Here is an 18,802-nt window from a genome sequence, read left to right as displayed (position 1 = left end):
GAGGGCACCTCTATAGCAGAGGTCTGTATCTTTGAAATCTTGATGGACCTGTATAAGATTAAGTTCCCTAAGGTGAGAAAACATATTTCATCTCTATTTTCTTTGACTAGCACCTGGTATATGGTAGGCCCTATAAAAAAGGGCCTGTTAAGTGAAATTCTTATCTTTAGAACCAGTCCTTTCAGGTAGAAAAGTCTTGTTTTCTCAGCAGAGGAAAAATCTCTGGATGGAGATAGAAGGCACACTCACTCTACTCTTCACATCATCATAGGTTAATCTCAAATAAATTAGCTACCGCCAAGTAACATCTCTCACTCCAGTACAGGAAGGTATGGCTGTGGCACAAGCACAGATGTGTTTGGGCCCTTAGAAAGGGCAGTGAGAGACTAGTGCTTGCCACCCACTGTAGTTTATTTCTAGTGAGCAAATACTTGCTCCCCAACACCTAAACCCTAAAATGCACTGGAAAACAGTTCAGTCCTCAGAATGTGTTTTTGTTGTTGTTGTTGTTTTATTTTTTTACTTTTATTGTTATTGAAAGATTCTATATGATATTAATTGACTCTGCTTTGTAGATTTCTAAGGCATCCCAACATAAGGTACACCTTGGTTGCCTAAATATTTAAATACAACAAAGCTCATCAACAAAGTTCCCACTGTTCCTATTATGTGCAGGAACCACAGTGGGAGCTTTGACAATGAGAAAAAAATGAGTTGCTTCTAGGGCAGAGTTGGAGAAAGCTTATGGCAGTAACTCTATAAGCTTTATGTTCAGGGACTATTTATACCAAAACCCTTCCCTTCCCAACATGTATATGGGAAGATTTTTACTTCCAAGCTATAATAATTTGATGGAATTTCAATCTGACTCTATGGTTGTATTCTACCATTACCCCATCTTTTCCTTTTGTTTTGCTTCCCTGCCTTCATTCAAGTTTTATGGCTACAGTATGGACTCATTCAAACCCTTGAAAACTATTTCTCAACTCCTCTCTTTAGGCTGTTTTAAACCTACTTCCTCTTTCTTATTAAAACAAAACCTGCCAAATCCAAAAAAATTATTTTGCAGTTCTACAAGCATATGTTAACAAGTACCCTTTAGCATGATTTGCCACCAGCAGTGTTGAAATTTAATTACATTGTTCCCACCGATGCTTTGCTGTCCCAGCCATTAACTTCCTGAGTGCCTTGCTCTGTTTTCTTAAACAAATAGTTCCATGTAAGACTTGATTGACAAAAAGAAACTTCTTTTCAAATCATTCAAAGTTATAGCGTGGAAAACCAGTTGCCCTAATTGAGGAAACAGAATATTGTGATCTTTGATTTATTCTGTTTTAGTGTATGAGATTTATCATCACGTTTTGGCTCAGATATTCTCACCTTTGGGGTATTATCATCCATTGGCTTTACTATTTTCATAGTTTTAAAACCACGTAATTATGTCCAGCACTCTTCATTCCTGACATATATTTATTTTCTATTTTAGGATCTAATCTTAGGTAAAATCGTTTCCTGACTGTGGCTACTTAGTAGTTAGAAATAAAAGGCTCTTTGCTTTCAGATAAATTTTCTCATTCTTATTGTGTTACATTAAATGAACAATAAACAATTCAAGAAGTAAATTTCTAGATTAAACAGTTTTTCCTGGGTGAGGTTGAAAGGAATATCGATCGAACACGTGACCTTGCCAAGATACTAAACTTCTTTGTTTGCCCCTTCTTATAATGTAATAAATTATGGATGTTTATTTACTTAAACTTACTCCATTCATGTGGTTATTTGGAGAATGAATTAATGTTGATAAAGAACTCATGGACCAAAGTAGATTTATTGTTTTTGTAGTTATTATCTTATGTTAACGGAAGAACCTGCAACATTAATATAAAGATAGTGGTTGCCAGGGATTCAGAAGGGAGGGGGAAGGACGAATAGATGGAACACAGGGCATTTTTAGGGCAGCGAAATTGTTCTGTATGATACTGCGATGATGGATACATGGCACTACACATTTGTCAAAGATGTAAAACTGTACAGCACAAAGTGTAAACCATAATGTAAACCGTATACAATGCTTCAGTGTCTGTTCATCAATTGTAAGCTATGTACCACACTAATGTAAGATGTTAATAATAGGGGAAACTGGGCAGTGGGGGGCGGGGGGCGAGTTATATGGGAACTCCCTATACCTTTGGTGTAATTTTCCTGTAAATCTGCAAACTTATCTAAAAATAAAGTTTATTACCAAAAAAAGGAAAAAAAGAACTCAGATTCTTAAATAGGAGACTCCATGTAAGTGCTAAGTGTTAAGAACCAAAGAGAAGTCACCTGTTAAATATTAAGAAGGTATTTTTCTGTGAATTCGCTTTGTTCAGAGGTAGCATTGGCCACCGCAGACCACCAAAATTGCTGATGCTTTTATGCTAGCGTGACTTAAAAAATCTGCTTGGAAACCGAGTGTTTGGCAACTGTATTTTGCGTTTCCTGACTAGTCATGGAGTCATCGTTCTGTCAGCTTGCTGTGTTTTCTAGTAACCCACAGTCCCTCTCCTTTTCCTGTCCTGGGTAACCCCAGCCTACCTTTGAGGACTTGCTTTCTGGGTAAGGAAGCCTTTCCTGGGTGCTCCCTGTGCACCTTGTGCTCCTGCCATCATCCCACTGGGTGGATAGCACCCGATTATTGATCTGTCTCCTAGGCCAGGCCATGAGCATCTTGAAGCAGAGACCACATCTTAGTAATGTCAGAATCTCTTGTAGCTATTAATAGTTCATGCTCCATGACATTTGCAGCCAGGATGGCATTCAGCATCTGCCTGTCATTCTTTTTTTTTTTTTTTAAAGATTTATTTATTTATTTCTCTCTCCTTCTCCCCCACCCCCACCCCTACCCCCACCCCAGTTGTCTGTTCTCTGTGTCCATTTGCTGCATCTTCTTCTTTGTCCGCTTCTGTTGTCAGCAGCATGGGAATCTGTGTTTCTTTCTGTTGCGTCATCTTATTGCGTCAGCTCTCCGTGTGGGCGGCGCCATTCCTGGGCAGGCTGCACTTTCTTTCGCGCTGGGCGGCTCTCCTTATGGGTGCACTCCTTGCGCGTGGGGCTCCCCTACGCGGGGGATACCCCTGAGTGGCAGGGCACTCCTTGCGCGCATCAGCACTGCGCATGGCCAGCTCCACACGGGTCAAGGAGGCCCGGGGTTTGAACTGTGGACCTCCCATGTGGTAGATGGACGCCCTAACCACTGGGCCAAGTTTGCTTCCCTGCACATCATTCTTGACCATCCTAGACTAGAAAGACTGAGCGTGCTCATGGAGATATGGTAAAGGGAATGGGGAAGAGGCAGCACAACACTTGGTTTAAGAGTCAGTCCCAGAATCTAGACTGCCTGGGAGTAAACCCTAACTCTGCCGCTTACTAGCTATACAACCTCAAGGAAGTTACTTATTTTTTCTGTGCCTTGTCCCTCCTTGGCAAAATGTAAAGTGGAGTTCTAGGTACTATGAGGTTGTGCAGATTACATGAGATAATGTTTCAACTATTTAGAACAATGTCTACCACCTAGTAAACACTTAATACATAGCTAATATTTTAAGGTACTGATCCTTAAACACTGTATATTAAAGTAGCAATATATTATTTTCCATTATATGGTATATTGTTAGCCACAGAGAAATGTGTATTGAGATATTGAAGATTAGTGGAAGAGATAATTGTTTTAAGAGTTTGGCTGTCAAGGAAAGGAAGGTTTGAAAGGGACCTGGCATGAAACCCTTTAAAAGAAACAAGGCTTGTATATTCTCTTTTTTTCTGATCACTTCTGTCACAGCACTGGTTTAGGGATAGGCAACAATTTGAAACAGCTATCATGTGGACAGGTACTTTTGAGACCCTTCACATGAGAACTTATCCTGCACAAGTCTTCCCCAACAGTTGGTTTATTCTAAAACAGTTGAGGATTCCGAATGAAATGTAGGATGCAGTTTTAATTGACCCAAGGTTTTTTTGCTGCAAGGCCATCTGTATGTTTTTCCCTTCACCCAAACAAGTGTCCACATCCTCATGCAGAGATTTTTTTTTTTTGCGTAAAATGCAGGATTCCCGTATACCATCCTATTATTAACACTTTTCATTAGTGGGGTACAGTTGTTACAATTGATAAAAGCACATTTTTATAATTGTACTATTAACTATACTTAGTGTTCACTGTGTTGCACAGTTCCCTGAATTAAAAAAAAAAGTTTGTTCTAGTAACATATATAAAACCTAAACTTTCCCTCTTTAAGCATATCACACAGAGATTCTTGACCTATACTTAGCTTACTGATCATACCCTGAAGTGTGTCAGGACAGTATTTGTTGTCTCAGTAGTTTTCCACCTCCTCATAGCACAGCTCTGTCTGTAATGCTGATGTGTTCAGACTTCAGGTTTTTCATGTCAACATGTTATTGTACCTACTGGGAGTATTATGACTCAGCACATCATTGCTCACTTAAAATCAAGGCCAAGCAAACTCCCAATTATCCACACTAATGGAGGAGATCAATGGTGTGGACATTGCTAAACACCAGATTTGTTCTCAAAAATTGAACTGTGTAATTTGGAGACAATAGATATTCCTTTTAAATTATAATTTACCTGGGCTAACATTATATTGTAGATGATTTTTAAATGTCCACAAATAATTGGCAAGAATGAGAACATAAAGTCACTCACTGATAACTTTATAGACAATTAGGCAGGGCAGCATTGTGGTTAAGAGGACAGGTTTTAGAGGTGGACCTCAGGTCAGATTCCAGCCTTGGCTCTTGCTCCTGTCATCTTAGGTAAGATTCACTTGTCTAACTTGGAAAACAGGATATTTACCTTCTGCTTCCAAATGTTAAGAGGATTAAAGGAAATAACACATATAAAGCATTCACCATAGTGGCACATGGTAAGTGATCAATAAAAGATAATGCATATGTGTGGGAAAAATACAATTAATGTAAACTATGAACTATAGTTAACAGCAATACTGTAATATTCTTGCATTAGTGCCAAAGATGTACTGTGTTAATAATAGGGGGGTTGGGAAGCGGACTTGGCCCAGTGGTTAGGGCGTCCGTCTACCACATGGGAGGTCTGCGGTTCAAACCCCGGGCCTCCCTGACCTGGGTGCAGCTGGCCCATGCACAGTGCTGATGCGTGCAAGGAGTGCCATGCCATGAAGGGGTGCCCCCTGCGTAGGGGAGCCCCATGCACAAGGAGTGCGCCCCGTAAGGAGAGCTCCCCAGCACAAAAGAAAGTGCAGCCTGCCTAAGAATGGTGCCACACACACGGAGAGCTGACACAACAAGATGATGCAACAAAAAGAAATATAGATTCCTGTGCCGCTGACAACAACAGAAGCGGACAAAGAACACACAGCAGATAGAACAGACAACTGGGGTGGGGGCTAGGGGGAGGGGAGAGAAATAAAATAAATAAATAAATCTTTAAAAAATAATAATAATAGAGGGTATGGAAAAAATATGCCAAATGTATGTTTTGGTCCATAGTTACTAGTAATACTCTGATGATATTATCTCACAATCTGTAACAAATTTTTCACAACGGTGTGGTATGTTGGTGAAGGGTGGTTGTATGGGAATTCTACACATGCACATGGTTGTCTTGTAAGTTCACAACTTATGTAATAAAAACATATTTTAAAAAAAGATAATCTAGCCACAGAAAAGCAATTTAGAATTGGTACCCCCAAAATCGGTCTTTTATTTTGGGTTTTCTGAATTTGAGAAGTCTCCATGAAGGTTCTACATGTGAGTGGACACTTACAATTTAAATTATCCCCTTCTGCTCTAGGGACCATTTGGGAGGTAACTGTCATTATTTTGTAAGTCTCATGGGAAACTTTGGGTAGGAGGTCCCATGGCATTCCAACCCCACCCCTCAGTACTAGAGGACTGTCAGTAGACTAGAGGAATTATGTTAATTGCATAAGGGAGACCAGACTGTAGCAACCTCCCAGGAGATAGAGACTGGTGGGTGCTAAACTGCCTGTTGGAACTGGAACTACCAAAGAATGTGGAGTATTTGGAGAAATGAGTGTTAACAACAAAGAGGGGAGTAGATGTGGCTCAAGCAGCTGAGCACCTGCTTCCCACATGTGAGGTTCCAGGTTCGGTTCCGGTGCTTCCTAAAAAAAACCAAGCAAACATGGAAAAATCAATTCAAGGGAGCTGGTGTGTCTCAGTGGTTGACCGCCAGCTTCCCACACACAATGTCCTGGGTTCAATCCCCAACCCCAGTACCACAAGGAAAAAAAATGATAGAAGCAGAGCAGGTGTAACTTAGTGGTTGAGCCTCTGTTTTGCATGTTTGAGGTCCTGGATTCAATCCCAGGTACTGCCTTGAATAAAAAACAAAAAAAGCATAGGACTGTATAGCACAGTGAACTCTAATGTAAACCATGGACTGTAGTTAATAATACATTTTTTTTAAGGCTTATTTTTATTTCTCTCCCCTCTCCCCCCTTTGTCTGCTCTCTGTGTCCATTCGCTGTGTGTTGTTCTGTGTCCGCTTGCATTCTTCATCAAGCGGCACTGGGATTCTATGTCTCTTTTTGTTGTGTCCTCTTGCTGCATCAGCTCTCTGTGTATGCAGTGCCACACCTGCGCGGGCTGCGCTTTTTGCAAGGTGCAGCTCTCCTTGCGCATGGGGCTTCCTTGCGCGGGGGACACCCCTGCGTGGCATGGCATACCTTGTGCGCGGCAGCACTGCTCGTGGGCCAGCTCACCACAAGGGCCAGGAGGCCCTGGGTTCGAACCCTGGACTTCCTATGTGGTAGGCGGACGCCTCATCATTTGAGCCACATCCACTTCCCAATAATAGTTATAAAACTGGTTTTCCATAAATTATAACCAATGTACTACACTAATACAAAGAGTATCTGATAATAATATGGTATATGGAATATGTATTTTATGCATGATTTCCCTAAACCTACTTCTCTAATAAAGTAAGACACACACAGATGTTTAAATTGATAACATAGGGGTGGACTTTTTAGAATTTAACTTTTGGGGGCATATTTAGTTGTGTTATTTTAACTAGAATATTTATTTTGGCTTTTTCCACTCTTGATTTAAATGGGGAGTAGGACAATATGTTTGAAAAACCACTATATGTAAGAAGACTAACACAGTAGAGCCTCTCCTAGCTTGTGAACTTCAGCAGGATCACTTGACATCTTTTGGGATCTTAAAAGGATGAAGTCATTTGTTTAACAGACTTTTTTTTTTTTTTTTTAGAGGCCACTTTTTCCTTTTTTTCAGCTCCAACATTCCCTGATTTTAAATGACTACACTCACCTCTTTGGGTGCAGGGTGAAAAGACAGCCTGAGGGAATTCAGAAAAAATTCCATACCCTCGAGCTGTTGAGTCACTGAGAATTTAATGAGGCAGGGAGAGAGAAAACTCAATCTTTCTGAAATAACAACTAAAAATATGTTGTATTGATTAGTTTTTTATTTTAAGAAAATATTTTACTTAGTTCAGGCATACGTAAAAGCAAGATGGCGTGATGGTTATGGTTTGGAATTGCTGTCATGTGTTTTAACTCCTGGTTCTGCCATTTACTTACCTGAGATGGGGCAAGTAATTTAACCTGAGCTTCAGTTTCCTCATTTGTAAAATGAGGATAGTAATACCTATCTTTGAATTGTAATGAAGATTAAATATGATAATCTTAGCATAAAAACATAATCTCAGCAGATTGCACCATATTAGTAATGTTGTTATCATGGTCATTTATTTTGAACCACATCTATATGTATTTTGGAGACCTGTAGTTATGTATACTTTGCAAAAACATGCTCTTCTGATTATATTGCTATATTTCATCACACTTGATTGTAGTTATTTCTTTCATGTCCGGCTATGCTCCCTAAACTAAAAGATCTGTGAGAACAGGGCTGTCTCTCTCATCCACCCCCAAACACATGATTTGCAACATGCCTGGCAAGTCTGGGGTGGTACCCAGGCTATGAGAGCCCCCCAGTGATGGCAGCCCAAGTCGGAACAGGGGTTTGGGTGCAAGCAAGACAAAAATAGGTGAAAATAAGTTTTTCCTCACTCCATTCCCTTGTGATTACTGTGTAGGTAGCAGGTCTAAAATATGAGTCAAAGTATGAAATAAGTCAAATTCAAGGTCACCAAGTGTGATGGGAGCCCTGGCAGAGGTCTTCAGGTCACCAAGAGTAGTTCTAGGCCTGGCTCTACATACAACGAGACATAGCAACTGCCTGGGCACCAGCCACAACCAGGCAGGTAGGAGTAACTTTATCCAAAAGCAGAGTGTGTTTTAGATCCTTAGCTCTTTCTAGGGAAATCTTAAATAATCTGTTTTAATTTCTCTATATAAAAAAAAATTGTTCCCTGTTACTTGTTTTCTAAATTCACACTCAATTACATAAATTTCTTAAAGCCATACAGGCAGATTTTTTTTTTCCCTAAGGTAGTGAGTGAGTGGGGGCTGGGGATTGAACCCAGGACTTCTAGCACTCAACCACTGACCCACATTGGATTCCCTGTGTTTGTTTGTTTTGCTTGTTGTTTGTTTTTTCGTTTTTTTTTTTCAGGAGGCACCAGGAACCAAACCCTGGACCTCCCACGTAGGAGGTGGGCACCCAACTGCTTAAGCCACATCCGCTCCCCCAGCCAGCTTTTGATTAGTCCTATCAACCATACTGAATATCTCCAAGTATATCCTAAAACTATGTTTTGATCTGTCCTCAGCCTGATGATTGTGGATCTGTGTAGTGTTAAGCATGTTCATAACCTTGTAGGATTATGAGGAAATTTTGGTGATCTTAACAGTTCAAAACGGAAGCTGGGTTTTTCCCCTGGTGGGAGAGCTAGGCTTTTTAAAGTCACATCTCCTGGCTTCTGGTCTAGAGCCAAGAGGATATTGTTAAGAAAAGAAAGACCTGCAATACATAATCAGAAATTTGTGTAATCTTCTGAGGTATTGAAATCAGCTTTTTAGCATTACAAAAAATGAAGAAAGATTTCCAGGTAGAGACTCTTTCCCAATGAGTGTCAAAGGAGGCGTGTCTTTGGAACAAATTTGGGTGGATATTACATTGCTCACCGTCAATCCTGTCTTTGAATAATACAAGTCAGCTTTTCCCAGATGACATACACTGGTAATTGTGAAATGAAGTCAATGTTGAGTTAAGTCTGTGATATGTCTTTCAACAGAATGAAGAAAGTCATGAAACCTTCACATTTGTTAAAAATTATTGGGGTAGAAACATTCAGCTGAATCAACTCTAAATGGGTACTTTTAAAGTTTGTCACTCATAGAATTCTCAATGAAATTCAAATGGAAAATATATTTTCCTCTGGAAGTGTCTATTATTTAGTGATATAAAAATAATTAAAATATATTAACTTATTTGCAACAGCACAATGTACATGTGTATGCTTCTTTAAATAATTCACAAAGTTACAAAGTTGTGGTTTATGATTTCTATAATCCTTACCCTCAATTGGCCACTATTAATAAGTAGGAACTTATTTTTACTCAGCTGTGGTTCTTCACACTGGTATTCTATTTTAGCAAAGCAAAGTATTTTTAAAATCTCAACCCATTTTTTCAGGGCATATTTATGCTAAGAGTAATTCTAAGGCATTATTTTGGAAAAAGATAGAGCCTAAATTCTAGGGGGTGAATTAGCCAGCCAAAGGGGTGCTGATACAAAATACCAGAAATCTGTTGACTTTTATAAAGGCTATTTATTTGGGGTAGAAGCTTAGTTACCAAGCCATAAAGCATAAGTTACTTCCCTCACCCAAGTCTATTGCCACTTGTTGGGGCAAGATGTCTGCTGATGTCTGCCAAGAGTTTGGGTTTCTTGGATTCCTCTCTTCCCAGGGCTTGCTTCTTTCTGGGTTCAGGGTTCTCTGTCTTCCTAGGGCCTGCTTCTCTTTCCTCACATCCAAGCTCCTCTGTGTGCTTACTTCCTGGGGCTCCAGGTCAAGACTCCAGCGTCAAAACTCAAGCACCAAATCTCCAACTCTATCCTTTGCCAGGTCTTAAGGGGCAGGGACTCAAAATCCTACTGAAGTGGCACAATCAAAGCATTAATCATAATTTAATCACACCCAGGTACAGACCAGTTTACAGACATAATCCAGTATCTATTTTTGGAATTCATAAACCGTATCAAACGGCTACAGGGGGAAATAGAGAAACATAGAAAGTACCATAAAATAGTTGAGTAATCATACTAAAATGATATTGCTCAAACAGAAATTTTTGTTTAAAAAAAATCTAGCTCATCTTTAGATGGATGATTGCAGCAGTAAAAGGCATGGCAAAGAACAGAGTTGGGGGTTTTTGATGTTGGAATTTGATGCTGAAGCCTTAAGCTGGAGCCCCGGGAAGTAAGCCCAAGGAAGAGAGGAACCCTGAACCCAGAGAGAAGCAAAACCCTGGAAGAGAGGAACCCAGGAAGAACCCTCACAGATGTCGGCAGCCATCTTGCTCCAACACATGAAAACAGACTATGGTCAGGGAAATGACATATACTTATGGCCTGGTATCTGTAAGCTCCTACCCCAAGTAAATACCCTTTATAAAACCAACCAATTTCTGGTATTTTGCATCAGCACCCCTTTGGCTGACTAATACAGAATTTGGGGAAGTGGGGAAGTGCTTTTGCAATTACTGAAATACTGGAACCGTTTTATAAATGGGTAAGGGGTATTTTTTTGAGGAATTGTGAGATGCTTGATGGAAAAGGCCTAGATCGCTTTGAAGAGACCGCTGATAGCAATGTGGATGCTAAAGAGACTTTTTATGATGCCTTAGAAGTAAATGATGAAACTAACATTGGAAACTGGAAGAAAGGTGATCTGTGTTTTAAAGTTGCAGAGAACTTAGCAAGATTAACTCCTGGTGTTTTATAGAAGGCAGAATTTGAAAATGGTGACCTGAGCATTTAGCTGAAGAAATTTCAAAAGCAATCCTGGGGAATACGGCTTGGCTTCTGCTTGCAGCTTATAGCAAAATGCTAGATGAGGGAGATATACTGAGAACTGAACTGTCAGGCACAAAGAAAACAGAAATTAATTCTGGAAATTCCAAGCCTCTGGAAATCAAGTTCCCAGATGAAAGTGCCCATTGGAAGAATTAACTAAACTTGGAACTTGTAAATCAGGATTGAAGAAGTTATCTAAGGAAGACTAGTAGAAAGTCTTACTGTCTGATGGCTTGGAGCCCTGCTTTTTGCATGCTAAACCAACAAGGTTTGGAGAGAACTGTATGAACAAAACCACTGTCAACCTGGAATAAAGGAAAAGAGAGATTGAAGGGGAAACAACTTCAAGAGGAAAACCATGGATGCTGAGATCTGGAATTAAGACATCACCTTGGGCCAAGAGAGGAACTCCCCCCCCCACCCACCCATGTGTATAGAGAGGGTGTTTGTCCCAGCAGTTGAAAAAGATCAATGTTCCTGCCCGATGTTCTGGGAGAGTTTTGGCACCCCAGGGTACAGAGAGGGTGGAGCACCTTCCCCAAGGATTATGGCGGTTAATGTCAGCACCCCACAGGTCTAAGAGGGGTGGACCTGTCCGCCGTGGATTAGGGAAGGCCAGGTGGTCAACTTGTTGCTCTGAGAGGGTTGAGCCTGTATGCCAGAGGTTTGTGGGAATGTTTTCTTCATATCACTGAACTGGCGGCGTTAAGACTCTAACCCAAAGATTGGGTAAGGTGTGGCAATCACCCCAACACTCTTGGAGGGAGAGGTCTGGAGCTTCTTCAGCACCCAGGTGCTTCATGAGGGTGGAACCAAGAAAATGGCCCTTGGGCAAGCCATTGGAAAGGGGGGGTACCCGTATGGCCCCAAGGAGAAGAAACCATCATCTTAAGAATGACTCTCAGACTTTGAAATCAAATAGAGGATGCCCTGCAGGTCTACTGAACTGTAGAGAAACTGTGACTCATTTTCTCTCCCAGTTTCTCCTTATTGTAATGAAAATGTTTATCCTTTGTCCATTTGTGAATTGGAAACAGATAAATTGTTTTCTAAGTTTCAGAGGTCTAGAGCAGACAGGACTTTGCCCCAAGACAAATTGTATTTCTTTAATTGGTGGTGAGATGATTTAGTACTTGCATTGTTACTGATCGAAGGTTTTTTTCGAATACTGTAATGTCTTTTTGGAATTCAGAGGGTGGAGTGTAGCAGTTTGATTTGGTTATAAATTCCAAAACTAGATACTGGATTATGTTTGTATTCTGGTCTGAACCTGGGCATGATTAAGTTACGATTAGGGCTTTGATTGGGCCATGTCATTAGGGCGTTGCAGATAAAAGGAATGCAAAGGACAGAGTTGGGGGTTTTTGATATTGGATTTTGAGGCCGAAGCCTTAAACTTGAACCCTGGGAAGTAAGGCTCAAGAGGAAGCCTTAAACTTGAGCCCAGGGAAGTAAGTTTACAGAGGAAACAGAAGCAAGCACCAGGAAGAGAGGAACCGTGAACCCAGAGAGAAGCAAGACCCTCAAAGAGAGGAACCCAGGAAGCCTGAACCCTTGCAGACTTCAGCAGCCATCTTGCTCCAACACGTGAAAATAGACTTTGGTGAGGGAAGTAACTTATGCTTATGGCCTGGTATCTGTAAGCTCCTACCCCAAATAAATACCCTTTATAAAACGAACCAGTATCTGGTATTTTGCATCAGTACCCCTTTGGCTGACTAATACAATAATAAAGTTTAACATTCTTGATTCAGCTAGCTCTCTTCTTTTTCAGCTGTGTAATTCACCTTTTACCTGTGCACTTCGTTTATTTTTTACTGTAGACTGAAAGTGTTTTGCCGCACTGTCTGCCTTTGGCTGTGATGGGAGGATTTGTAAAGGTTTCTTGGTTCCCACAGCATAACCAGTACCTCTCCCCCCCAATTCGGTGCTTAGCCCTAGTTTGTCTGTTACAGCTGTTCCTTGCCCCACGTATCACCCTGATTTCCCAGGAAAGGTAGAGCAAGAGTAAGGAAAGAAGGAATTACAGGACAGCATTGATCACCTCCATGACCCCACACTGATGGCCAGTGTAGGCAGGTCTCAAACACTTGCATCCTGCTCCAAGAGTGTAGCCTGGAGCCTCGCCATTTCCCAGTCGCTGCTGAGAATGAAACCACACCCAGCCGCCTCCCTGCAGAGGACAGAGAGTTGAGAGAGATACGGCATTCACATTCATCTTTGTAGGGTGAACTCCCCAAAGGGACTGACTCATCTATCTTTGCCTCTGTTTCAGTGATCAGCCAAGAATGGTGGCCAGCCACCTAGGAGATGCATAATAAAAATTTATCATTAAATGAAGTATTTTTTTCATCTCCCCCATTGACCGCAGTGATAAATAAAGTGATGTTATCTATCACTGACCCTTTATGGGCACCTTACACCATGGTTTGCACTGCAGTAGGTACTTAATGTTTAGCAGGTTTGACTAAAATTAAGAGAAAGGCAACCTGCCCTTTTCTACCTACAGTCTGCCCAAATAATTGCCCTGCAAAACAAAATAAATGGAAGAAAAGCTTTGTGAGGTTAGGGCAGAGCTCCAAGGAAAGATGCTGGATGAGTAAGGAGACCTGTCTTAACTTTGCCTCTACGTTGCCTATGTGGGTCCCCTGATTTTCCTTTCAGGATTTTGGAAAAAATAAAATAATAGCTGTAAAAACACACTGAAAAATTTTTTAAAGATTATATAGACACAAGGTGTTACTACTTCTTTCACAAGTTCCAGTGGCAAACATTTGTAGTGAAAACTTTAGTAAATGTTGTTGGCTAGTAGTGTTACTCTTTGCTCCCCCAAATAAGTAAACCATAATATTTGTGTACCACTTCCTCACAGGTATGAATTAGGAGCTGCTCTGTTCATTGGCTGGGCTGGAGCATCACTCTGCATAATTGGTGGTGTCATATTTTGCTTCTCAATATCTGACAACAACAAAACACCCAGGTACAAAAACAGAGAGTTACCTGTTTTAAAAGCTCAATATAAATTATTACATGTGGAACAAATTTACTTATAAGTTCATATGAGTCTTAGAAATTTCAAAAACCCAGAATTGGGAAAAGTTAGGAAGACAGTTAATTGATCATCACTATCCAAAACAATTTATATATGAGTTGAAACTGTATTTGAAAGCTGGAATTTAGTTCTACTAAATATGAGTTTTGAGGGAGTACAAGTCCTAAAAAAGTGGTAACAGCAAAATCAAGGATTGCCTTAATATTTGGGTCCAAATATGAGGTCACTTTGACCTCCTCCTCATTTTCACATAGGCAGAAGTTGTTGATGAAGATCACCACTCCTAGGTTCTAAGAATATAAGGTGCAAATAGTGGTTTTAAAGAGAATACTGAACAAAAGAATAAACCATGAAGTTTCTTTTGCAGAGGTTCTTAATTGCTCAGAATATTCAGAAATGACACTGAAATATTTCTTGGGGTTGAGAGGGAGAGGAGAAAGCTAACTAAGAGTAATCAGGGGAAGATTTAAACTTAGCTGTTTACAACAATAGGGAGAAACAGTTCCTCCCATTTTTGTTTGCCCCATGTATAGAATAAAATCTACAAAACTCTTTTTTGCCTTCCAGGATGGGATATGCATACAATGGGGCCACATCTGTCATGTCTTCTCGGACAAAGTATCATGGCAGAGAAGGAGATTTTAAAACCACAAACCCTTCAAAACAGTTTGATAAAAATGCTTATGTCTAAAAAGAGCACTGTTGCAAGCTGTATCTTGAGTTTGTTATTAAAAGTGAACTGTTCACAAAATTATTCCATCAAGGTCCTCCTATAATTAACACAAACTTTTTAAAATATGAATTTGAAAAATCTATTGATTATATGGATATAAATGTTACATAGTTATATACTAATCATTTTCTGTTGTGCCTTTCTATAAAAAAATAAACAGGTTATTTACCGGATTTGTATATATTTTATATATTTGTATGACATGTAAAGTATTTGGTACCAAAGATGCAACAAGTATTCATAATATAACCTTCTTAATCGTTCAAGTCTTTGTCCCTATTCCTTGTTTCTTTTTATTTAGAGTAGCCTGAAGGCATAAAAGGTCTAGGGTCTTGTAAGCAGTATGGGGCAATCTGAGACTCTTCTTCAAAAGGTGTTCAGGTTAAATGGCTGTACAGATTCTACTGCTACTTTCTTACACCTGTCTGGCATGAGTGTAATTCACCATGACTGCTGAAGCAAATGTTACTGGGGCCAAGATATGACTCCTCTTTGTCTAACACGCCCACCGTAACTGACTGCTTGGGCTTCTCTGACATGGAAAGCAGGCAGATAGTCCTGAGGTGGAACATCACCCAGAGTTGAGTTAGGTGAACTGGTAATGGTTGACTTTGAAAACCCTAAAGGAAGTCCTGGAGTCTGCGTGGTTCCTTGCTCACACAGAACTGGCAGGCTGAGTTCCAGCTTGTCTTTAATATCCTGTGTATGGAGCTAACTGGATAAATGAGAGACTTAACATTTCTCAAGATATGTAAGCTACTCCTGTGATATCTGAGTGAGGAAAATGATTTATTCCTAGAGCCAACCCTTTAGAACAGATACATATGGGTAATAGTAATCACAGCTAATATGCACCTTACTATGTGCCAGACACCGTTCTTTACATGCCTTAATTCAAATTTTTAAAATTCATTGAGATTTGTTTTGTGACCTAAGATATGGAATGGAGCCAGAAATCAATAACAGTAGGATAAAGGAAAATTCACAAACATATGTAAATTAAACAACATATTCATAAACAACAAGTGGTTTAAAGAGGAAATTACAAGGGAAATTACTTACATACCCTGAATGAATGAAAATGAAAATTACAACATATCAAAACTTATGGGATGTAGCAAAGGCAGTGCTAAGGGGGGAATTTATACTTTACATGCTTACATTTACAAAAAATAAAGATTTCAAACCAGGCACCTAACCTCAAAACAGGAAAACCTAGAAAAAGAAGAACAAAATAAACCTAAAGCAAAAAAAAATGAAGGAAATTGATTTCCTTCAAATTGAAGAAATTCTATTATTTTTAAAATTCTCTCTCTGCTCTAAGGAGGATCAATAAAACCAAAAGTTGGGTCTTTGAAAAGATAAAGACAAACCTTTAGCTAGGGTGAGGAAGAAAAAAAAGAGGGACGACACAAAAAGCTAAAATCAGAACTAAAAAAAGGGCAACCCCACTGAAATAAAAAAGGCTCTTAAGAGGACACTGAACAACTGTAAGCCAACAATATAGATAACCTAGATGAAATTGGGACAATCTCCTAGAAACACACACACTACCTCAAGAATAAATAAAAAGATCTCAACAAACCAATAATTAGTGAATAGACTAAATCAGTAATCAAAAACCTCCTAACCAGATGGCTTCAGAGGGGAGTTTGGCCAAACATTCCAAGAACAATTATATAAGGAAATCAATGTACTATACCACATTAACAGAACGAAGTGGGGAAAAAACACATTCTACATCATCTCAATTGATGGCAGAAAAGGCATTTGACAAACTTCCCAAACCTCTCTTGATTAAAAAAGAAACAAAACTGAGTTACACTAGGAATAGAAGGAAATTTCCTGAACATGATAAAAGACATATATGAAAAAACCCACAGCTAACAATCTTAGTTAATGGTGAAAGACTGAAAGCTTTCCCTCTAAGATCATGATCAAGAAAAGGATGCCCCCTGTCACCAACTGTACTGGAAGTTCTAGCCAGAGCAATTAGGCAAGAAAAAGAAATAAAGGGCATCCAAACTGGAAAGGACAAAGTAAAACTTTCCCTATTTTCAGAAGATATGAGAAGAAAATCCTAAAAAATCCACAACAAAGCTACTAAAACTAATAAATGAATTCAGCAAAGGGGCAGGGTACAAGATCAATACCCCAAAATCACTTGTTTCTATACACTAGGTAATGAACGATCAGAAGGAGAAATCAAGGGAAAAAAATCCATTTACAATAGCAACTAAAACAATCAAACTAGGGTTGGGAGGGACTTTTACACAGAAAACTACAAAATGTAGAATAGTCATGTAGAAGGCCAAAATAAATGGAAGGGCATTCCGTGTTCATGGGTTGCAAGACTAAATATTAAGATGTCAGTTCTACCCAAAGTGATTTACAGATTCACTGCAAAGCCAAACAAAATTCCAACAATGTTCCTTGCAGAAATGGAAAAGCCAACCATCAAATTTATATGGAAGGGTAAGGAACTCTGAATATTCAAAGCCATCTTGAAAAAGGAGGAGAAAACTGGAGGACTTACACTTCCCAAACTTAAAGCTTATTACAAAACTACAGTCCTCAAACAGAATGGTACTGAGACAAGGACAGACATACAGACCAATGGAATGGAAATAGCTCAGAAATCAACCCTTACATTTATGGTCAACTGATTGACAAAGAGCAAAGACCACTCAATTGGAAAATAGTCTCTTCAACAAATGGTGCTGGGGAAACTGATCTCCATATACAAAAGAAGGGGGACCCCTACCTCCTACCTTATACAAAAATCAACTCAAATGGGTCAAAGACCTAAATATAAGAGCCAGAACTTTTTCTCAAACTCCTAGAAGAAAATGTAAGGAAGCATTCTCAGGGCTTTGTGTTAGGCAATGGTTTCTTTGTAGCAAAGCACAAGAAACAAAAGAAAAAAGATAAATGGAACTTTATCAAAATTAAAAGCTTTTGTGCCTCAAAGGACCTTATCATGAAAGTAAAATGGCAAACTATGCAATGGGAGAAAATATTTGGAAACCACATTCTGATAAGGAATTTAATATCCAGAATATATTAATAAATTTTAGAAGTCAACAACAAAGAAAACCCAATTAAAAAGTAGACAAGGGAAGCAGATGTGGCTCAATCGATGGAGCTCCCGCCTACCATATGGCAGGCCCTGGGTTCGTGTCCCAAGGCCTCCTTGTGAAGGAGGCCCATGCCTGTGGAGAGTTGATGGCTCGCACCTGCAGAGAGCTGGCATGGCAAGATGATGCAACAAAAAGGGATACAAGTAGACAGAGAAGAGTGCACAGCGAATGGACACAGAGCAGACAGCAAGCAGGCAGCAGGGGCGGGTGGGGGTGGAGAGGAATAAATAAACATTAAAAAAAAGCAGACAGAAGACTTGAATAAAATTTCTTCAAAGAAGATATATAAATGGCCAAAAAAACTCATGAAAATGTTTAGGAGTTCCTAAGGAAGTTGAATACAGACTTTCCATGGGACCCAGAAATACCATTCCTAGGTATATACCCAGAAGAACTGAGAGCAGTGATACAGATAGACATCTGCACACCAATGTTCATAGCCGCATTATTCACGATGGCCAAAAGATGGAAACAAACCAGGTGTCTATTAACTGATAAATGAATAAACATATTGTAGTGGATACACATAATGGAATATTATGAAGTGGTAAGAAGAAATGAAGTCATGAAGCATATGACAACATGGATGAACCTGGAAGATATTGAGTGAAGCAAGCCAGACACAAAAGGACAAATACTGTACAACTGCACTATTATGAACTAATTGTGTAAAATCATGGAATTAATAATTAGAATATAGGTCACCAGGAAATAGAATGAGGGTAGAGAATGGAAAGCTGAATGTGTATCTGTGCAGAATTGGTTAAAAGGTTGTTTGTAAATCTTTGAAAATGAATAGAAATGGTGAAAGCATATTATGCTGTTTGTACTAGCAGAGCTATTATAAAGGTATGACAG

General features: G+C 39.6%; 1 protein-coding gene across 3 annotated transcripts in view; it reads left to right on the top strand.

The window, feature by feature from the left end:
- Nucleotides 1–14,977, top strand: part of CLDN10 (claudin 10) — a 152,733-nt gene extending 137,756 nt beyond the window's left edge. For all 3 annotated transcript variants that reach the window (XM_004457724.5, XM_058276500.2, XM_004457723.5), the window contains exons 4-5: nucleotides 13,892–13,999; nucleotides 14,639–14,977. In XM_004457724.5, the coding sequence (XP_004457781.1) occupies nucleotides 13,892–13,999; nucleotides 14,639–14,762 (232 nt within the window). In that variant the 3' untranslated portion in view covers nucleotides 14,763–14,977. The remainder of the gene's footprint in view (nucleotides 1–13,891; nucleotides 14,000–14,638) is intronic.
- Nucleotides 14,978–18,802: the final 3,825 nt, after the last annotated feature.

Source organism: Dasypus novemcinctus, chromosome 15 (assembly GCF_030445035.2).
Source record: "Dasypus novemcinctus isolate mDasNov1 chromosome 15, mDasNov1.1.hap2, whole genome shotgun sequence".
Taxonomy (NCBI): domain Eukaryota; kingdom Metazoa; phylum Chordata; class Mammalia; order Cingulata; family Dasypodidae; genus Dasypus; species Dasypus novemcinctus.
This window is presented reverse-complemented; position numbering and strand designations above follow the sequence as displayed.